Consider the following 23,825-nt stretch of genomic DNA (forward strand, 5'->3'; position numbering starts at 1 on the left):
AATGACCCTTCCTCCTGCCAAATCTCCTTTCTTAAACAAGCACGCTCTGTGCAGATACTGACCTAACCTAATACTCCTTGGCTGCACTGAGAGTATCTTCCATCAATGCCCTTAAAGTTATGAAGAGATTAAACAATAACATCTTCTGCTTGTAACAAAGTACTCTCTTCTCTGTGTCAGCAGAGACTAATTTAACAAATTCATTATTAACACAGGATTAGCACTCTAGCAGTTCTTCTAGTTCCGGTAGAACTGGGTTTCCATCTGTAAACTGGAATGACAGGCTTGGATAACCGCAAAGTGGAATTAAGCATTCAGCTACCTCTTATGATACTCCGCACCTCTTGAGCCCTTACTAAATACTTGTTGACAGACGAAGGGAGGGAGGGGAACGAGTTAAAGCACTGATTGGCTGAGAGAGAAGAACTATGGCATGAAACTATTTTCCCTGTTTCTCTTCTGTGAGACACCAAAAAGAAAAAAAATAAAGAGCTAGGGAAGAAAGCTAAGAGAAGAGGTCAGAGGAAAAGAAAAGATTACAAATAGGTGAAAAGAATTGCAAATTCACTTTTTAAAAATATTTTTTTAAAATTAATTTTTAGAGAGAGAGACAAACATAGATCAGCCACCTTGACTAGGAATCAAACCAGCAACCTTTCATTGCACAGGATGACACCTAACCAACTGTGACACACAAAATAGGCACAATCTAACAGGGATTTAACTGTGAAATCAAATGCTTACTTCATGCTTCCCTGTGTTATTTAACATTCACAATAACTCCCAGTGATAGATTTAACTCTGTGAAGAGATGAAGCTAACATCTTAGAAGTTAGCTAACTTTCCTAAGATCCCGGTGGACGATACTGTAAAGCTGGACCCTCCAAAGCCCAGCCACAATAGATTAAACATTTTATTTGACTAAAACTTTCTGCATTAATAAATGTTAAAAACAAAAAAAGTTTTAAAAAAATGAAAAGTTAATCAACAAAAGTTTAAAACAAAGCACATAAAAAAGAACTCACATGCTCCACACTAAATATGGAATCTGATGTTCTACTTAACTAGATACAATAAATAATAAAAATGTGTAAGCCAGTATTTATTATGTTCAACTTTTAGGGAGGGCCTACCATGAGCAAACAATCTAAGAAAAAACAAATCTAGAAAAACAGAATGAAATAAAAAAGACTATTGGGAGAAAATGCATAGCACACACATACAAAGTCATAAATACACACACACGCACATGCAGGAAGAGAAAAGAGTAAAAGAAAATGAAACACAGAGATTATCTTTCAAGATTTATAATACTTCAAAGTAGAAAGTCTAACAATCCTTCCAAAAATTTAGAAACATTGTATTTTACACCCTTAATTCTTCATTCTCAGTGGGGTATGCCCAAACTTTCCAATTTGGAACACAAAAAATATATAGTTCTTCTTTCATCGAGTACCATCTTTAACTTAATAGTCCTTTAAAATATGCATTTAAAAGGTTGTAAGGCCTTTTTATTTTGAAAGACATGCTTGTTGAGAATAAATGCATAGGTAAAATGAGCCCAAATATAATAATGAATAAAAAGAATAATTTCTAAAAAATGGTAATATTAATTAATAAGTTAAAAACAAGTTTACTGGAGGCAATTATAGTCAATTCTTTATATTGAGGTTATTATAAAATCAGAAAAGCAGGAGAAATGCGTGATTCTTTATAAGACAAGTGGAATATAATTTCAATTTGGCAACACTAATATCATTCATCCCTCCAAATATTTTTAAAAAGTTCACTCATCAACTGAACAAGTATTTACTAAATGCAGTGATATGTGCCAGGCCCTGTTCTGGGAGCAGAGAGCATTTCAAGAAACAAAGCCAGAAAAAGCCCTACTTGCATGGACTTACATTCTAGTATGAGGGAGAGAGACAACAAAAAGGATAAATAAAATATATGGTATGCTAGATTTTAAATGCTCAAGATACAAATGAAGAGGGAGGGAAAATAGGGAGACTGTGTATGTGTGTGTGAGGGGAGGGGTAGGCCAGGAATAGCCTGATAATTGAGTAAAGACCTGAAGGAGAAAGTGAGCTATGCAAATATCTCCGGGATGAGAATTTAGGCAGAGGAAACAGCAATTTTTCACTATAGTAACTCTGAAATTTTGATCTATGTTTTGCTCATAAATCTTGGTCTGTATCTTTGGCTGTTTCCTTAAATTCAGGGACGAACACATTAGGCCAAAAACCTTTTATCTTCAAGTAAAATCTTAACCGGAAGAGAAAATAAACAAAGCCTACTAATAAAGGAGTGCCCAGATATTGGAATGGATGGTGAGGCAGCCAAAACACTCTGGTGGCCTCTCCTTGGATAACTGGAATGGCTCTCCTTATGAAAATTACTGAGCGAGAAACAATTCAGTAATTTAAAATTCTCTTTCTCACTGCAACCAACAATGGGTTGACTGAATGTGATTGTTCTGGTGCAGGTAAACACAGAACGATAATATTGGGGCAATTTTTTTTAAGCATTCCATATGTAAGAAAAAATTCAAGCACCATAAATCCCTTACTTCTTTCAGAAAGATGCTAAGAGGCTAAATATGAACGGCCCATTTAACTCTATGTAATGCATGAAAGTGGTCAACAGATTTTAATGCCACCAGATGTGACAGGCAAGGAATAAGCTAGAGTTTTCATAAGCCCTTTCGACCAGGGAAACTAAACTGCGGTTTTGGCTACATTAGTCTACTTTTCTGTTTCCCTATTATACCAGCACTCCAACAGTCAATCTATTCATGAGGTAAGAGTGGAAGAAATGGTACTCCTATCACAAATGGATTAGAACTGTTCCATAGCAAACTCAAAGTTTCAATAGAATTTCCTAAAATGTAACACCCTATTCATCTGTAAAAAGCAACTAACTAATTAAAGTAATGCTGAAATAATACAATTTAGGCAAAAGTTTCATAATCTTTTCAAGATTCAAATAAAACAAAATTTTAAATATTAGATACAAATAAATTATTTATGGAATTTTAAGCTAAATATGGACTATACGAGATAACAGTTCAGCCCTGGCCAGTGTTCTCAGTGGTTAGAATATACTGCAGGTTCAATCTTGGCCTGGTCAGGGCAAGTGTGAAAGGCAATCAATCAATGTGCCTCTCTCACATCAAAGTGTTTCTCTCTCTCTCTCTCTCTCTCTCTCTCTCTCCCCCCCCCCCCATTCCCCTCTATCTAAAACTCAATGGAAAAAGATTAACAAAAAGATAACCAATTCAGCACTAACATTTAGTGATTCAGGTTTCTGAGGTTTTAAAAACAATTAACTTTGTTAAAAATAAAACAAAACAGCCCTAGCTGGTTTGGGTCAGTGGATAGAGCACCAGCCTGCAGACTGAAGGGTCCTGGGTTTGATTCCAGTCAGGGGCACATGCCCAGGTTGCGGGCTCGATCCCCAGTAGGGGGCATGCAGGAGGCAGCCAATCAAAGATTCTCTCTCATCATTGATGTTTCTACCTCTCTCTCTTTCTCCCTTCCTCTCTGAAATCAATATATAAATAAAAAAAATAGAACACAAAATTTGCCTCAATCTGGCTTCATTAAAAAAAGTTTTTCAAAATGTCAAATATTTAGAAAAGAAATATAAAATAAACAATATAAATTTAAAACAAAATAAATTACACTGTGGTGAACAAAATTACATATTGTAAACAAACAATATAAATTCTGAAATTTTAAACTTCTTAGAGTTTGCCAGGTTGCAATATCCTGTATTGAAAGTATCAGGCCTGTAACTGCAGCTTATTTTTACAACAGGTGTACAAGAGAATGTCACTTGATCCAATGCCTCCTTGCTTTGGTAAGTGATACTGGCATTGAGGCCAAGAACTAGAATTATGCTTTGACTGGGCCTATGAACTGACACAGTCCATTCAAGCTGCTTCAGCATTTGAGCACCAAGCAAATGTGCTATGTTAATTACTGTTAGAAGATCTTGACATGAACTAATCCCGGGTCCTATTAACTTCCCTATAAATGAAGCTTTAAAGTTGAACTAATAACAAGTGCTGGGATAATTCAGAGCCATATAAAATTTAACAGATGGGGGAGCAATAAGCAATGGCTATTCATGTTATTAACATAATATATATTTATTTCACATGACAATAAGATTGTGCATTAAAATCACATCCTGATCGAGCATTAAAACTGAAACCAAGGTAGGAGTGGGGAATGTAATTTCTCTCTGAACTAAGTTTTTCAGATGTGCTGATGGTGGTGATTACAGGCTGTCACAGAATCTGATAATCAGACAGCATGAATCAGCAACTGATCTAGTTTGACTTTTCGTTAACCCATCCAATGACATGCTTACAGCAACACACAAATAGCACCAACTCCTGTCTCCACAGAGGGTGTGTCTGCCCACCATGTAGTATCCCTAAATACCAGTCTCCCTAACCAAAGCACCATACTTAACAAAGCAATGTGCCAAGTTGGAATTTTCATTTCATTCATATTAAACCTAATATAACTAAAAACAGTGTTTCATTTACTGGAGTAAAGCAGTACCAAACTAGATTTTGTAATAGTTTAAATATTTCTGCAAGGCAATAACCCTATAAGTAGTACTTTCAGAAAAATGACTCTATCCATATTAATACTGCAGCCTGAGCAATGAGTGGGTCTGGAGTCCTGCGTGCCCTATTCCAGTCAAACATTCACCGAGTGCCTGATACTGCGCAGGACTGTGGGAACCTCTGATTTCTCCTCTTCCCATAACCACTGCCACTGCTACCACTGCTCCTGGCTAATTCCTAGTAGCAGGCACTACTCTCCATGGAAAATACAAACTGCTTACAAAATATCGTATTATGATTCCATTTCTGTAAACAACATCGGTCCTGTGTTTGTTTTAAAAGTGTGAATTAAATACTAACAGTGGCTAGCTTAGGAAGTGGAATTATGGGTGAATTTTTGCTTTCAGTTTTTCTATATTTTTGATATGTCACAATGAACATGGCCTACCTTTAAAATATAAAAGCTATTTTATTTCTAATCACTTATTATTTAATAGTGGGTTCAGGAGAAGCGTATTTATATTTGATTCTTAAATAAAGTATTGATGCTTCTTGGGCTCCACTGTAACTAGACACATTATCCTAAGCAATAATTATGTAATAGAAGAAGGGAAAATACAAGTTAAGTCTCAACCTTAGAGAAACCATTGTTTGCACTATGTCAAAACAGGATAAATTAAAAACAAGGGGAGAGCATGAGCAGTCATTTCAACTGATCATTTGCTACTGCCAACAAGGCAATTCACGAAGGCAACAAACAGGTCCTGCTGGTGGGATCCCTGCAGTCAACACTCACACCTAAACCTCAGCACATTTTAAAAGCCACTTATTAAGAAATGCCCTGAGGGTTAATAAGTGCCAGTGCAGTGCACTCACTTAAGATCTCTGGGCCTTTTCCTATGTGGAATTTAAAAGACAATAAAGTAAGATTTGGATAAAAATATTATAAAGAAGCAAGTTGTGATGTAATCTAAAATTTAAAGCATTTATATGCATATATAGACCTGGAGGTAATTATATCTTTCAGTGCTTAGGTCTTCAAAAACCCAATCTTTTTTCCTATAGGACTCAAAGTTCTTTATTTTATGTCACCAGTTATTTTTCATCTAAATGGAAGTCCTCACTTTTGTAATTTGCAAAGTAATGAAGTTCAGCTAAATGATCTTCAGGGTCCCTTTGAGTCTTAACATTTTATTATTCTTTGAAAGGCCACATTAGTCATTATTTTTCCTTAGGAATAAATAACTGAAAAAAAAAGGTATTTTTAGTTTTAATTTCAAGGGTCCAGAATTACTTTTCACTATAATAAATTCTAACAAATATATTCATATTTATCTACTTCAATAATAACATTTACATAGAAATGTGGCAAGAATAATATTGTGAATCTTTCAGAAAATAAAATATAAATAAAAATCAACATTCTTATTAAGTACTCCCGAGAAATTCCAAAAACCACCAACCTGATGACCTGGTTGCAGTGAGCGCACATGGGAGTCCGTTTCCCTGCTGGGATGTGCTCTGCTCTTTGCACGAAGGAGTCCTGGTCGCTTGGCTGGGGCTGCCCCCCAACGGAGTTGGCTGAGGCCACTGCTCCTGAGGAAGTGGAACTATTTGAGATTCTTCCAGTGGAAGGTGCTAGGGATTAAAACACAGAAAAATCAGAATAAGAATAAGCCAAATATAAACTTTCTCTAATAAATAATAGTACTTTAAAAAATAATCTACTCACTGTCTTATTCACTCACACACTCCTCACATTTAAGGAGAGGTTATGTACCAAACACTGGACTGTGATTACAGAGATTAATAGAAATGAAAATTAAGGGTTCCAACACAAAGAGTTATGACAGATGCATGCATGGCATGTTGCAGGAAACATAAATACTTCTGCATCCAGGGGGAGATAGTTAAGGTATTGACAACGAGGTATTTCTAGTCATACAGACATCTCTGCTAAGTGTTAATTAGATTTCACTTGAACTATATCACAGGTACATTAAAACTCTCAGTGGGTTGAAAATAACAATTTTATATTGTTATCTATATTCTCCTCCGATATTCTCTAAGGAGACTGTGCAGTCAGTCACCCAGTCATATAAGGTAGCTATGAAAAAATCATCCTAGGACCTTCTTCTCCCCCATCTGTGGTTGTAATGGGTTCTGTTAATTTTATTTCACAATAATTCTTAGTTTTGCCCTCTCATCTCCATTCCTACAACACTGTCCTGGTTTAGATCCTTAATGTCTGCCACCAGGAATAACTATACCAAACTGTCGTCCTCCACAAATGCATCCTCCCAACTGCCACAGAAGACTGCAGTCTGGCCTGATCACAGACCCACTTGTAGGATTTCCCTGCTCTTTGAGCACTGAATGTAGTATAAACTTCTAATCACCGCATGCAAGTTCACCAGCGGTCTGCGCCGGGTCCGCCACGTCATCTTTCACTACTGCCTTTCACTTTGTGCTATAGCAACACCTAACTGCCTCACTTTTTCTTGTGAACAGGTCTTCACTGTCATTTCTCTATGCTTCTTTCTCTTTACCTAGTAACAACTACTTATTAAGATTCAGCCCAAAAGCCAATTGCTCCAAAAATTCTCCTTGAATTACCTCTCCCTGCTGCCTCTTCCATGTTTCTCTTCCATGTTCACATAGTTTTCTGTGAATGATTTTATTATTGCTTCTACTACACATATCTGTGTCTTTTGTTCTCCAACCAGCTAATAAGCTCCCTGAGGGCAGTGACTGTCTTATTCATTACCCTCACATCTAATACAGTGCCTGGAATAAATAAACAAATGAATGAATGAACGAATAAACTGGAACCAATACATAAGTGAATGAATGCAAAACTGTAAAGACTGAAACCAACAGAAGGCTATAGCTCCTTACCCACAGGCAATTAAAATGTAATGGAAGAGAAAAAAAACATATATTAAAAAGGTTTAAAAGGAACAACTTTTAAGAAAAGCATGCAGAGCCCTAGCTGGTTTGCCTCAGTGGTTAGAGTGTCAGCCGAGACTGAAGGGTCCGGGATTCAATTCTGGTCAAGGGCACGTACTTCAGCTGCAGGCTCAATCCCGGCCCCAGTCAGGGCATGTACAGAAGTCAACCAATCTATGTGTCTTTCTCACATCGATGTTTCTCTCTTTGTCTCTCCCCCTCCCTTCCACTCTCTCTAAAAATCAATGGAAAAATATCCTCAGGTGAGGATTAACAAAAAATAAGAAAAAAAAGAAGCACGTACAATACAAATTAACGAAGTAGTGTATGTATATATACAAGTGTGTCTATTGACAGGATCTATATTAAAGGTATGGTCAAAACTGGATGAGACTAATTAGGATAATGGAAAGGACAATTCTCCCTCCTAGAATAGAGCCTGTCAGAAATGACATGCAAGTACAGAGCCGGAAACCATGCATTTATAAACACTTCGCACGTCTCCTGTGGAACTCCGCCTGGCACTCGAGCTGTGAAATGGCACTTTACAGGCCAGGGAACTCGACTCTTGCCCATGTTTTAAATGAGTCCACTGGACTAGGAATATGTGTTCATTCTCTTAAACTCACACTTTCTCTTCTAGAAATGGGAAAGAAAATTACTATAACATTCACTGTGAACACTCTCTTCCTTGTCACCTCATTTACTCACACAGTGCAACTGGGGGTCCTCCATTTCTGTATCAGGTCTGATTTCTCTTGGAGCACCAGATAAGCACTTCAATGCCTGATCTTGCCTGTACGTTCAGGATATACAGTGTATTTCACCTTCTTGCACACATTGCCAGCTCTTCCCTAAGAACTCCCATGGTTGAATTTTCCCACTTACTCAGACATGGCCCTCTGCCTCCCTGACACGGTCCCCACATGCTAACATGGGTTTCATTATAACAGTCTGCAAGGTCTGTCCCTTCTTGCTAATCTGAACCCATCCTCTATCACTTGAGTCCTGGTTTGAATCCTGGCAGCCTGGACCATTACAAGTCTCCTAAGCAGTCTCTCTGCTACACTCCCTTCTTCAACCTCTTCTGCTAAGTTCTTCTCCCAAATACACTAGTCTGGCCATATATTCTTTTTTAGAAAGTTTTTGGTAATTCCCTGCTATGAACTATTTGTTGTCCTAACAGTCCAGCCCCTTAGTGAGCGAGCTCCAATCTTTCTAACAACCTGGTCTTTTATGATCACCTGCATCCTTGCCATCATCATCATACTTGATTTTATTTATTTAATATTTAACTTGTGCAGGCACTATTCTCAAATCCTTACAACAGCCCTATGATTTGGGCACGATCAGCACCACTCTTTTACTCCGAGTTCAAACACAGAATAAAAGGCAGTCCTGAATCCAGGCGGTTTGTGCTCTTAACTACTGTGCTGTAGTCTAGACACTGTCCCTTGAACTTGCCATGTCATCCCCTGCCTCTATGATCCTCAGCCAATGAAAGGGCCCTTTCTCCTCTGATACTCAGTTTTTCCATTCTGTGAGGCCACGGATGTTCCATTTTTGTCCCCAGTATTCCCTGAACACTCCAGCTAGAAGTGCTCTCTTGCTCCTCTTAATATCTATTAACACCTCCGCCTGTATAATTTACTTGTTATTAATCAGTAGGTCCTATAATGCCTTTTCCTTATTAAGTCAATTACAAACTCTTAAAATTATGAGGACAAACTATATATTCCTTTCTAGCCACTACCAGAAAACTGCCTTAAAAACTGAAGTCAAAAAATTACTACTTAATCAAGTAAATGAAAAAGGGAAGGTTCTGAATCACTTTCATTTTGCCTTTTTAAAAGGAAACTATAAAGATAGAGGCTTTTAAAATGTGTATTGGGTTCAGGATTTCAAACAGTGGGAAAGCTACCAATTGAAAAATCTGAAAATGAGACCTCAAAGAGAGTCCAACCCTTTCATCTACCATATGCCTTTATTTTATCACATTATCTATGCATAAGCCCTAACGTCCCGAGTCACGGAGACAGTTTTAGCAATGAAAGCGTGAGTAATTCTGCATCAGTCATTGTAAAATGGGACATAACCCATCTGGCCCATGCCTCAAGGAGAAGGTACATGGGGAACAAACTTAAATTTAACATGAGAAGCCGTTCTTAAACTTGAAACATCTGACCATCTTAAACACATATAAAGAGGCTCTAAGCTCACTGCTGTTCCCTGCTTGTGAAGAAAGCTTTGCTTTCTGTGACTGCCCCATTTTCGCCACATTGGATAAGGCTGAAGTTCTCACACCTCCGTTTTGTTGCCGTGTTGCTAGCACACTGGCCCGCACACAAAGCTACCCAAACCTGTTAATTGCCAGGCCCTGAACACGTCCAAGCCCCAGTTATTTCCCATATGAATAAAGTGATGATGTTTCATTTCTTCAGATTGAATTTCTCACTACCCTCGCACAGGAATGGGCAACTTTTGAGCCATCCGGTGCCAGCCCGGCCTCTGCTCGCCTGGCTTCCTGGGGACAGGGAGGTGTAAAAAGGTGAGGTCTAGGGCGTGGGCAAACAGCACAAAAGGAGCCCTGCTTCCTATAGAATCTGTAGAGCACTGAGCTACCATAGAGAGCAAACAGTCTTCCATGGGTAACAGCGATAAAACTACTTCAAATTTATTGAACCTGTTCTAAAAATCAACCACTTTAAGGTAGAAAAAAAAATACATTTCTTTAGAGATAGCAACTTAAAGATGACAATCTACGTATTTGTAATAAAAGAGTTTTTTTTTCTCTTAAATACTAGTAGAACTATTAAATAAGAACATGGAATTAGCCCATTTCATAAGCTAAGGTTCTTAGTCACAAAAAATTTAAGTGACTTATGCTAACTGAATAATGAATGAGTCCAGAAAGGGTCACAATGGGAACCCTGGGAAGTTCTTGACTCACGTTTTCCTTTGTAACCTTCCTCTTGAGATACTTTTATTAAACTTGGCTTCTTTTATGGCTAATCTCTACCCCATTAGGTTCTTGTTTTAAAAATAATTTTTTCCTCTTGTACCAGATACATTTCAGCACCACAAAGCTCATCTAGAAATTGAGAGTCACTAACTACTTTCCAAACCCAGTACTGGTGAGAACACCTTCTATTCATTTTAGAATGGTATGTGAGTCTAAAGTTTTCAATGACATGCATTCCTAATTATTCTATGCTTTTGTTTTTTAGCACTGATAGTCAAACCTAAAATTACAAAGATTATCATTAAATAAGTAAACATAAATTAGTGGAAACACCCAGAAGCATAATAGACTACTTTCTTAGTGTATACAGTAAGATGTAAAGTTGTCAAATTAATCGGTAAAATATACCCCTAAAAAAAAACCCACAAACTTAAGCAACAACAGATATTGCTCTTACTAGATGCAGTGCTTTTTAATTGCTTAACATATCATTCAGTAAAACAAGTTTGGTGCTGGAACGTGAACTGTTCACAATGCAAAAAATGCATAACTTGATGACTTCTTACCAGCTCCACAGTACATCCTGGTCCAAGACATTATCATCTCTTGTTTGGCTTATTACAGTTACTGCCTCTAGATTTTTACTTCCACACTTGCCAACAACACAGAGGCCAGTAAAAACTAAGTCAGATTACGCTGCTACTCTGCTCAAAACCCTCCAATTTTTCCCTCCCAAGTTAGAACTAAAACCAAAGCTCCTATAGAATCTGACTCCTGCTATCTCCCTGCCCTGATCTGCCCCTCTCCTCTCTGCCCACTACATATGATCCACACTGGCTTCCCTACTATTCCTCTCAATGGTCAGCATACTCCTAGTTCAGGGCTTTTGTCCTTTCCATTTCTCTGGAAATATTTCCCAAACTTTTGCAAGGCTTGTTCCCGCACTACCTTCAGGTCTCTGCTCAAAGGCCATTTTATCAATATGGCTTTCTCTGACCATCCTATATAAACAGCATCCCCTCCCCACAAACCACATTCCCTATACTCCTTAACTGGATTACCTTCCTCCTTAGCCTTTATCTAACCTATTTTACAGGCTTTTTACTATCTATCTCTTCACACTTTGAGGCCAACGACACTGTATTTTATTTGTTGCATAGCAGTCTTTGGCATATTGCTTAATAAATCTTTGTTTAGAGAATGAATGACTCTAGCCCAAAATAATTGTCTTCCCACTAAAAGAAACTAGACTTTTTAGAGAAATTGTTGACTTGAGGACTGGGACAAAAAATGAACAAGGAATGTCTAGAATATCTTGTCAAATTAGAAAGCTATCAGGGAGTACTACAGTTGCATCAAATAGACTTGGCAAAGCAGATAAGACAGTTTCTGCATTAATAAGAATAACACTCCAAAAGATCTAAATGCTTCCAATATGTTCAAACCCAGGAGCTCACAATTCTGGATTTTCTTTAAATTGCACTGGTCAGCTTTAGAGGATGCGAAGAAAACAATTCTTAATTTTAAAAAACAGCAAAATGTAATACAGGGAAAGAACCAAGCTTTAACAAAGTATTGCCTCATCATTGATCATGTGTCATCTATATCCCTCACAATCCCTTGCATCTCTGAACTATTTTGAATCAAATTCAAGATTTATCATTTAATACAGACTATTTCTGTATGATCTCTATGAGAACTCTTTTTAAAAAACCCAACCATAATACCATTATTGCACCTAAAATAACAACCTCAAATAACCAATCAATTTTCAACTTTTTTCAGATTGCCCTCTGTATTAGTTTTCTACTGGATTGAGCTAAAAGAACTGATTCCATAGTCGTCAGCATATTGCTGACATTTGAGGCTGTGGGAATTAATGAGATTGCTCTAGGAAAGAGTAACATGAAAATAGAAGAGCTTCCAAGGCATAAGGCAAGTAACAAATACAAAGAGAGAGGCAGTTTGAGAAAAACCAGCAGAGAGCATCATGGAAGGCAAAGGAGGAGAGTGGACAATTGGACAGTTTGGGATCCAGGACCACATCTGCCTGACTCCTAAGCCTATGTCCCTATGCAATCATCCATCAAATACTTATCATGTGCCTATTGTGAGTCAATCGAAATATGAAGGCAGATCTCCATAAATGTGATCTAACCCAGGAAGTACTAACTTCTGGACCAGTTTAGAAGGAGGGGATAATGGTAATTGAGATGATTAATTTCTCCTATTTGAATTTCTTTAATGAACTTGGTAGGATAGATTAAGGAATAATAGATGAGAAAATTGTTTTTCATTTGCCCTGATGCCTAACATGCTTAGATTATCACTTTTAAAACTTTCCTGTATTTTGTAAGATATTAATTTCCTACAGAGATGTTTCTTTCTTTCCTTAAACCTGGCTGCTGATATTTTTCAGCCATTATAATCAATGGCTGCAAAATTCTTGAACTAAAACATAAAAAATATAAAGCTAGATATTTCACATTTTGAGAACATTTAAGAGGCTTTATATAAACTGCTTCAGAAATGATAATATAATTATAGATCTAATACTACTTTTACTGAGGACAAACAGTCTTGAAACATTAGAATTCTGTATCCATTTTGTTGCACACTCTATATTGGTCTAAATATTTCAACTACTACGTTTGAATTAAGATTCAGCAGCAGAAAATGTAAATTTAGGGATAACCATACTATATACTTTTAAAAATCCTATATTTCATTCTTATTAAGTCTGAAATGAGGCTATCAAGAATACTAATGTCCCCCACCCCCCAAAAGAAGAGAGACAAATACTGACAGCCCTGACAAGACAGAGGTCACCTGTGAAGTTTTATGGTGTGAAAAACAACTGTTCAACTGCAAGGGGCGCTCCTGTTATAAACGGAAGCTAATGCTGTCCTCAGAGCAATAACTGGGCTACATCAAAGTGACATTCTTGCACTCTTGGGGAGATAAAGTGCTGTAAATCAGCATCTCAGAGAGTATGTGCACAAAGGCATGGTAGAAATTTTACACATACTAAATTGGGTAGCAGCGATGGCAACACACTTGCACACCACCGTGCTCAGCCAGTGCTTTCTTCTTCCTCCCATCCCCAGCCAGCTCCAACAGATGGTGGCCAGGGAGGCATAGAATCTGCGCATTTTTTCTGTCAAGCTCCTTATGTTGAAAGTATAAACAACAGTCTACTCTCCATAACCCAGGCATGAAACTGTATCCAGTACAAATAGAAAAGGTTTAAAGTTAAGCCAAGATCTAGGATCAGAGGGAAGTACATTCTGGAGAGGTTTCTGCAAATTTTATTAAATGGAATCAAGGAGTTTTTAATTCAATGATTAAAAGCAAAACTGGACAGATTAAACTATTATCATTTCTCTAAGCAGTGGAGAATGCTGGTATGTATGCCATAAAGAATTGGAACAGGTGCGCCCAAGACTAAGTATCAAATATTTCCGCAACTTCAGGAGGTTAGTTTCTTCCATTAGCAACCAGCCTTTCAACTCTAAGAACTCAGATTAAATTGGATCTAGAATGTCTTAATTAAAGTGAGTGTGGGGACTTGGATAAGGTTCCATTCTCTTCTTTTTTAATTTGTTGCATTACACATCATCAACATTTGGGAAACACAGACTTGCCTTTTTCTCTTCCTAACTGACCTGAGCAATAAAACTTTCATGTGGTTAGTTACAACTAAATGAAGCCCAGTCTGCATCTTGTAAAGAGATGAAATACTGGTAATAAAATATCTGGTTTACCACTGTTCATTTAAAAATCAACAAATTATTTATCACTTATAGTAGTTTCTAAATAATGTCAATATCACTGTCCCAACTTCAATTTTTGTAATAGAAAGACAAATCCATGCTCTAACCAGCAGCAGACAATATGCTCCTGTGAAAGAGCAGGGAGAGAGGTAATGGGTAAGAAGGAAAAAAAATTAAAAAAATAAAACAGAAAAAAAAACTCAGATAAAATATTTTTAAAACTAAAACAAACATGAGGCATGGTTCATGACCTCAGGAATGCTGAAGAGAATCACTGGTGACTGCATGAAGACTGTGTAATCTAAGAAGTTATTTAACACTAGAGGCCCAGTGCATGAAATTCGTGTACGGGTATGGTCCCTAGCGGCTGCCAGCCGGGGCCTCCCTTCCCATGGTTGGCCAGCCAGCTCTGCTCCCTGGTCGAACTCCTGGTCAAACTCCCAGTCGAAGGGACAATTTGCACATTAGGCTTTTATTATATAGGATATAACATTTCTAGAATTTTGCTCGTATTTGGAGTTCTGATATATCTTATTTCCAAAATAGTATGAAACCCAAATTGGGCTTGGCTTTTACCATTGTCCTACTGATGTTCATCTACATAAGTGAGAAAGTAGCCTAACCTCATAAATAAAGGAGAAATGTCCCTCAGGTTTGAACTGCTCATACATAAAATTCTTTTAATCTGAGCAACAACAAAAACTAAAGCAGAAAAGGGGAGAATACTTAAGTAGATTTCCTCATGTCAAGCAATATCAATAACTGTAAAATTTAAAACCTGGGTTACTTTTTACATTTCTATCACCACTACTAATTCTCTAAGATATCTATCTCTCTTAATTAAAGTCATTAGATCCCTGAAATAAATACAATTTTATTATCATTATCCAAAGTTATGTTTGAATTTCACATCTTTTAAGAAAGCAGAGAACATTGCTGAGCTATTTTTTGCTGGAGGAAGCAGTATATATAGCGAAACATTGATGTTAAGATACCTTGTTCAAATCATTTCTGGCTGTGTGAACTGAGAAATGTCATCATTCTGGGTCTTAGTTTCCTCAACTGCAAAACAGCAATCATAACAACTCCCTCCAAGTGTGAGAGAGTTAAATGAGGTAGTATAAGTAAAGAGATGACTTACAGTTCCTTAAATGTGTAAGATTTGCTGCATCAATGTCAATTATTACTACACTCTCTTACCTGGGTAAAAAAAAATATAAAGTGTCCATGCACTCATTCAACAACTACTTAGAGGATACAAACAGTAATTTAGATATAGGAACCCGTCTGGTATGAACGATACACCCAAGAGAATAAGATTCCTGTCCCAGAAGAGTTTAAAGAGACAATGAAGTGCCTTACTGCTCATTAGTATTATCCAGAGTGCCCATGACACCCAATACAGTTTGCATCTATTGTGCAGAATTGTCAAGCATAATTTTTCTTATTCCTATAGTTTAAACTTATGGTTGGCAATGTTTTTTCTGTAAATGACCAGAAAATAAATATTTTAGATTTTGTGGGCCATATGATTTATGTTGAAACTACTCAGCTCTGTTATTGTAGCACAAAGGAGCCTTAGACAACATGCAAACAAATGAGTATGGCTGTGCTTCAATAAAGCTTTATTTACAAAACCAGGTGGTGGCCCAGATGTGACGAAGGGCCAGTTTGCTAACCTCTGGTATAAACCAGATGCATCAATTAATAAAAAGTATTAATTCTTTGTTCAAAGCATATATGAGTAAATCCAGGTATCTTTCCTTACAAAAGATGTAACATTTTAATCTCAGGTTGAAAGGAAAACGGGGAGAAAGATGAGCTTTTACAATGTGCACTGGAAAGCTTCCAACATGGAAATAAATTCCAATAAGACAACATTTAGAAGAAAAGAAAGGAGGCAGCTCATGGCTGTTACTTTTTTCTCCTGAGAGTCGTGATTCTAAACAAAAATCTACTTGCTATATAAAGAGATACAGCATATCTACATGCTTCACACCAAGGTTTTGGCAATGGACAGCTCCAGCCAGGCCTTTGTGGCCAGTGGACTGTTTAGTTTAATGATGTCAAGAAGCAGGGGAGCAGATGGCAATAAAACATTATTAGAAGAGATGAAACATAAGCAACTGGTAGCAGTTTACTTATTCATATAAAAATTTAAAAATGGAACCAATAAATCTATCCATCTTAGCTAAGCAAATCTAGTTATCTCGATTTATTACTGCAGCGTAAAGCCTACAATGAAATTTGGGATGGTTGGAGAAACAGTAATTTCCTTTCTCACCCCTATCTCCTTTAGACTTCAAATAAAAGATAGAATTTATATCCACTTACAACTGAGATGCACATCATTCAGTTTTTGATCTAATCAGATCTCACAAATATATCTGAGTCTTCCTTGAAAAAAATCCCTACAAAGAATATAAGATCTCTCCAAAGCTCTTTCCGTAACAAATAAATAAGCTTTTCTTTATTTCTAAAATGTAGCACACATCAGAGGCAGAGTGTAATAAAGGGACCTGCTAACAAGAATCTTAGCTAAATTTAAAGAATTGACTTTAGATGCAAAGAAAATGTTACTTGAAACATCTTAATAGTTGTTAGTCACTAGTTTATCCTCCCTATGTAAGGCAATAATCCTTTCTATACTACCACTAAGAGATTCAGTTCCCCTTAAATATATTCATTGATGTTATCTTCTGACACAGGAGAATGCTCTACTTAGTCAGAATAATTGGGTTCAAATCACTAAAGGACCCTGGACAACTCTTTGACTTTTCTTAGACTCTCTTAGCTTCATTGGTATAATGATGTCCTTTTAAATTTTTCATAGTCTTATCTGATTGTACACTCCAAATAAAAAAGATACTTTTAAATAGCGAAAGAATTATATGCCCAGCCGGTATGGCTCAGTGATTGAGTGTCAACCCAGGAATCAAGAGGTCACCAATTCGATTCCTGGTCAGGGGGCACATGCCTGAGTTGCAGACTCCATCCCCAGTAGGGGGTGTGTAGGAGGCAGCCAAATAATGATGTTTCTTTCTCATCAATGTTTCTATCTCTCTATCCTTCTCTCTCTAAAAATCAATAAAAACATAAAAAATATTGAAAGAATTATAAAACCAATTATTACTACCTACCATTTTACTGTTAAATGAGGTTGGTTGCCCCCTTCAAGGCTACCCATTATACTCCTGAGTTCCAAATGCCCAAATAAGGATGGTAAGTAAAGTTAACTATTCATTTTGAAAAGTAATTTTGCGTCTTTTGCCATTTTTTATTTCACCCCCAAAAAAGTTGTGTCCCTAAAATACCTACAAATGATCTCAACTTTTCTGTTGACAAATTACTTGTACTGTGCTTCTTCAAATCACAATTTATATTTTACAAAAGAATCACCGATTTTTACAAATCTGTCAATTAAGAGCTCCTGCCTTTACTACATTAAAACTATTTCATACAGAAAAAAAGTAATTCACTAATAAAAAGTTTATATACCTATTACATGATACATATAAAGGGAATAATGCCCTACGTAGAATATAGGGAAATTAATATTTGTTCAATATGGAGTATCAAAGGTTAAGCATGCCTACTAATAAATGTTAAAATATTATGAGTGTACTGAGTATGTCACCATATCAGCTAAATGCGCCTGTAATTTTCTCAGTGGAATGTCTGCCTCCATGAACACATTTAACAATAAAAGTAAAATAAAATAAAATAAATCCACGACTTTCTTGCCAACATCGCAGGACATAAGAATAAACAGGGAGTTATGTGTATATATGGTTAAAGAAAACATGAAGGTAGCATTATTTTATCATGCTAAAGTACAGCTAATGAAAACAGCTAAAAAAGAAAATATTTCAGCACAGCTAGGTAACACCAACTACAGTGAAAGAAAACATATCAAAGTTGTGTGTGTTTTTTCCAATGGCTCTATGAAATAGTCACATTTCTTTACAGAAAACTGAGATTAAAGTATTAGCCAATATTGTAAAGATTGCTCAATGAGTTTTTGAGTAAAAAATCATATGTTGTATACTAAACATTTATAATGGCAATACATTTAAGTATTATTACAAATGCTCTCAAAATCAACATATTTTGAAAAGTGGAAAAGAAGAAAACACCTGTAATTAATGAAAAAAAAAATGTAAGGCCTATCTACAGATAAAACTTTCTGTACTACATACAAATGATAAGCATTTAATTTTTGACCAACAGGGCTCTACAGAATTTTTCTTCTTTTTTTCTTGGAAGAATCAATCCTTTTTCTATCTCATCTTTGTTTCCATGGCAACATGTACAACATGTAGTATAAGTGCTTCATGCAAAGACAAGCAGTACAAGGAGGATCATGCCAAAGTTACCAATCTCATATTTGCAGATAAAAAGAATGAAAAGAGTCAATATTTAGAAAACGCTAATTTCGAGGAAATAAATGCACTCCCCTTAGGAAATGCTATAAAAATAGTTATGTTATAAAAGTAAACTTTAACTTATTTCTCCAGTACAAGATGCAATCCGCTCAGACTTATATTTTGTAACTAGACATATTACATTTAAAAAAACTAAAGATACATTCAGCCAGTTTTCCTGCCATAATCAGACTTACTTAGAATGAAGTATAGTTTCTTCAAACTGAATATATTCTCTCCCGTTTTAATAGAAGATACATTATACTCTATAGGGAATAAGGCTTCCCTGGAAGAGCAATGGCTAGAATGTGCATCCCAGTCAGTGAGAGTGTAAGCACTTGGCATACTCTTGCCCCTAGAATGCTCTTCACTGCCACTGCCACTGTCATTGCCCAGGGTAATCCTCCTTATCATCCTGTCTATGCTGGATTACCTCAGCACCTCTTAGAGCAAGCACATCAAACTCGGGCCGCATGTGGCCCACAACGAACATTTTTGTGGCCCAGCCAATATAACAGTACGTAAGAAATGTTTTAATAAAAATTTTGTAACTTAATTTTTACAATATCCTGTTATACATAATCCTATATAATAAGAGGTAATAAGCAAACTGACCGTCACACCCTCACAACATGGCCACCCCATGTAGTCACAACATGGCCGTGCTCATGTCATCACAAGATGGCTGGCAGGGGAGGGCAGTTGGGAGCAACTGGGCCAGCAGGGGAGGGCAGTTAGGGGTGACCGGCAGGGGAGGGCAGTTGGGAGTGACCAGGCCAGCAGGGGAGCAGTTAGGCGTCAATCAGGACGGCAGGGGAGTGGTTAGGGGGTGATCAGGCTGGCAGGCAGAAGCAGTTAGGGGCAATCAGGCAGGCAGGCAAGCAGCTGGGAGCCAGCAGTCCTGGACTGTGAGAGGGATGTCTGGCTGCTGGGATGTCCCACAGGGAACAGGCCTAAACCGGCAGTTGGACATCCCCCAAGGGGTCCCAGATTGTTCAAGAAAAATATTAATTTTTATTAAAGTGTTCTATTATTTTATGTTTAACAATTACTCATTTTTTTCAGCCTTTTGTATTCAGCATGTCTCCATCGAAATAAACCTACGTTTCTATGAAAATTGAAGCTTTTGTTTTTTTGCGGCCCACATAAACTTAAACCTTGTTTATTTGGCCCGTGTTAGCCTTTGAGTTTGACATGCTTGTCTTAGAGAGTCTCCAGGGCACCAATCTTAATCTTTTACACAGAGTTCATAATGATCTTTTAACAATGCAAATCTGATTGTGTCACTCTCCAGTTTACAAATCTTTTAATAGCTTCCTTTCCACATTAATCCATACTGCTGACTTTCAAAGCTCTTTCTGACCAGGCTCCCAGTAACCCGTCCAACCTTCCTTTTGGCTACTAGGCACTACTGAACATACCAAACTACTTGCCCTTTTTCAGAAGCCAAGTTCTCTGTGAGCTTTTGCATATGCTGTTCCCTCTTCCACCTTGGCCTCTTCCTAAAAATATTCATGGGGCATTGACTACATGTGATTTTACTTCAGACACAACTATTAACACTTTATTCCTGCATAAAATTTGACTCCATCATAAAAAGGGACATATTCTACCTCAAGATTGTATCACTGAATATTACTGGTCCTTTAGATTGATCCAGACCTCCACGCCTTCTGACCTGGGCCTTATAATCTGATTTAACTCATTGCATTGTTTTTGTGGATTTCTGTTATTTACTGATGCTTTGTATCCAAGTTAATTTTCCCACAACGACAAAATGGGTGAACATTCCTTAATATTTCCTCTGCACTCCACTGCTTGGTTCCTTATATGCCATAAATTTCCACATTTTTGAGGGGGGAAAAATGCTACCATAGAGCTTCAGATCTATTATTAATTTTTTAATTAGTGAAAATTAATAGAGTTCTAGTACTGCCTATAGTCACAACTATTAAGTCTTACAGGAGCTTAGTGCTTCAAGGAGAGTGAAGTCCCCTTGCCCTTGAGCAATCTGTGTATTTTTAATGGCAGCTTTTGGCAGACAGCATGTCCACCTTCGTTCAATGACTGTTGTGACAATTTCAAGTCTGGTAGGAAAAAAAGAATATTTTGGGAATCCCTCAAATTATATGAAGATGTACAAAACAAGACAAACTGACCTGCCCACCCATTCATTTATTCCCTCTTTGACACTTACTTAGGGCCTATAAGCTGAGCCAGGTATTGCTTTGATGCAGTATAACAAAGACTAGTAAGACTATGGTCCCTGTCCTTAAGGGAGTCTAAACACAGCAGTAAAAGACACATTTGTAAATAATTAAAGTCATCATGATGAATGCCATAATAAGGCCATCATCAAACAGAAAGGACCAGCAACTATTTATAGGGCTCAAGAAAGGTTTAAAAAGGAGATAACATCCTATATAATAAAAGAGTAATATGCAAATTAACCTTCACTCCATCACAAAGATGGCAGCGGCCACGGAGCTGGAGCAAGAAAGAGGCTCAGGTTGCCCCCAGCAATGGAGAAAGCCAAGCTTCCCGCCTGCCCTGGCCAGCCCTGAGCTCCACTCAAGGCTACAAAGTTTCAATTATAGAAGATAAATAAACCCCAGATACCTGCTTCCAGCCCATGGGCGTGGTCAGCCTGAAAATGGCCATCAGCCCCTCACCCAGGCTAGCCCAGCACCCCAGTGGGGACCCCCAGCCTGATCTGGGACACCCTCAGGGCAAACCAACTGGCCCCCACCCATGCAACAGGCCTCTATCCTACATAATAAAAGGGTAATATGCAAATTGACCCTAACAGTAGAACGACTGGGAATGACTGGTCACTATGACACACACTGACCACCAGGGGGCAGACGCTCAATGCAGGAGATTCCCCCTGGTGGTCAGTGCACTCCGACAGGGGGAGCTCTGCTCAGCCACAGCCAGGCTGCCCGCTGCCAGCACAGCGGTGGTGGTGGGAGCCTCTTCCGTCTCCTCAGCAGCGCTAAGGATGTCCGATCGCAGCTTAGGCCTGCTCCCTGCTGGCAAGTGGACATCCCCTGAGGGCTCCCGGGCTGCCAGAGGGATGTCTGACTGCCAGCTTAGGCCCAGTCCCCCCGGGAAGTGGGTGAAAATCCCCCGAGGGGTCCCAGACTGCGAGAGGGCACAGGCTGGGCTGAGGGGACCCCCCCCCCCCCGAGTGCACAAATTTTTGTGCACCGGGCCTCTAGTCTGGTCATAAAGAGTGAACAGAAATGTTCAGGGGGAGAAGGGTATAAAATGCAAAAGCATGCCAAAGAAAAGGAGCCGCTTGTGCAAAGCACAGAGGTATGTGCCCAAGGAATGGTAAGACCTGATGAAGCTGAAGAAGGCTGGCACAGGTTGTAAAGGGACCGTACGCCTTGTTAAGAAGCCAAACATTTAATGTGCGGGCAGCACGGACCCCAAACATTTTCAAGCAGGAAGTCACATTAAGAACTGTTTTGTTGGGTGGTAACAGTATAAATTATTGATGCTATTCTGAAAAAGAATAAAGCGGTGAAAACTTAACCTTTTTTGAGTATTCTCTATGTATCAAGCACTTTGTTCTACCACGTGAGCTTCACAAGAAAGCTATAAGGGACTTTGTTACCTTTATTTTAACAGATAAACAAATTGAAGGCTTAAAATGCTCCACTTGGGTAACATCCCTGGCCTTCTGAAATTGAACTCCAGGGGGTGGGCATTTCTATTCTTCAGAACCTAGCAGGGGACAACCTAGGTGGGCTCAATGGACAATAGGCCTGAGCTAGCAAAGCACTTATATTTTAACAAATCAGGCATCCTCATTTTGTATACAATTAAACTAAAGTTGGAAAACTGATGTGCTTCCAATATATAATGGCTCTTTATGGCTCTAATACTGGGTTTGGGAAAAACACCTGACTAGATTGGGTAAGACAGTAATATTTTATACATATACTTGCATTGAATGAACTAATCTGGTACCCATAACCTAAACAGAATCTAGGAAAAACATTACATAGCAGATTACGTCACCTACATAAATACAAGAACATATTTTTAAACTTATACCACTACATTTACAAAGGTCTTGAAAATGTCTATCTAACCACTTAAAATTATATATAAGAAGAAGTTTTCAAACATTACAAAATCTATTAGACATACAAACATAGTGAATTAAAATATAAGTTTAAAAAAGTATATATCCCCAATTCTGAAAAATGACAAGAAGAATCTCGCGTATTTTTCTAGATCAAGTCAAATTTCTAAAGGGACTACTGCTTCTGAATTATGGAAGTCTAACCAAAGATACAGGTGAGTCAAAAGTAGTTTTGCTCGCTTATGTAAAATTGAAGTTTGGATTCTAACTTCTTTTGCATCTAAATTCTTTTGTGCATACTATGAACTTTTGAACATTTTGCATCCTAAAATATTTAGCGCTTTTTTTTATATATAATTGATTTCAGAAAGAGGAAGGGAGAGGGAGAGATAGGAACATCAATGATGAGAAAGAATCACTGATGGGCTGCCTCCTGCACACTTCCTACTGGGATACAGCAACTGCAACCTGGGCATGTGCCTTGACCCGGGATTGAATAACGACCTCCTGGTTCATGGGTCAACACTCAACCACTGAGCCACACTGGCCAGGCAAAATATTTAGCTTTTTGTCAGTCACTGGCAAGCTTGTGTACGTGCGGTGGTGTATACTGAACTACATGCCTGAAGAAAAGAAGGTCCAATCTGAGTTATAATGCTGTTACTGGTATACACAAACCTGGTTCCTAGTTATCAGCTAGTATAGCAATGCTGTGTTCTGAAAGACTTCTGGTACACAGGCTATGTAACACCACAAGTGAAATGATCGAAGATTTAAAGTCAGAACTTTAGAGGAGGTAAACCCATGACAGGTTCAGAATATACTAGTAGGTCTTCAAATTCCAATTAGCCCTTTCAATGCAGTCTTTTTTTTTCTTTCAAGCTATCGTTTCACAATTACATTAGTCATCACCCAACAGACAGAGTAAGACTAAAATAATATTTAAATAAATGACTCCCAAACTTTTAAACTATAAAACACAGTATTTAAGTATACTTTATCTGCTGACCTAAAATATATGTTTGTATGTATATATATA

The 23,825-nt window shown here is 37.8% G+C and overlaps 1 protein-coding gene across 8 annotated transcripts in view; it reads right to left on the bottom strand.

Moving 5' to 3' along the window:
- PDLIM5 (PDZ and LIM domain 5) overlaps positions 1-23,825 on the bottom strand; it is a 225,187-nt gene that overhangs the window by 16,583 nt on the left and 184,779 nt on the right. For all 8 annotated transcript variants that reach the window (XM_059665230.1, XM_059665221.1, XM_059665212.1 and 5 more), the window contains one exon: positions 6,046-6,220. In XM_059665230.1, the coding sequence (XP_059521213.1) occupies positions 6,046-6,220 (175 nt within the window). The remainder of the gene's footprint in view (positions 1-6,045; positions 6,221-23,825) is intronic.

The sequence above is a fragment of the Myotis daubentonii genome, chromosome 1, assembly GCF_963259705.1.
Source record: "Myotis daubentonii chromosome 1, mMyoDau2.1, whole genome shotgun sequence".
NCBI classification, from domain to species: domain Eukaryota; kingdom Metazoa; phylum Chordata; class Mammalia; order Chiroptera; family Vespertilionidae; genus Myotis; species Myotis daubentonii.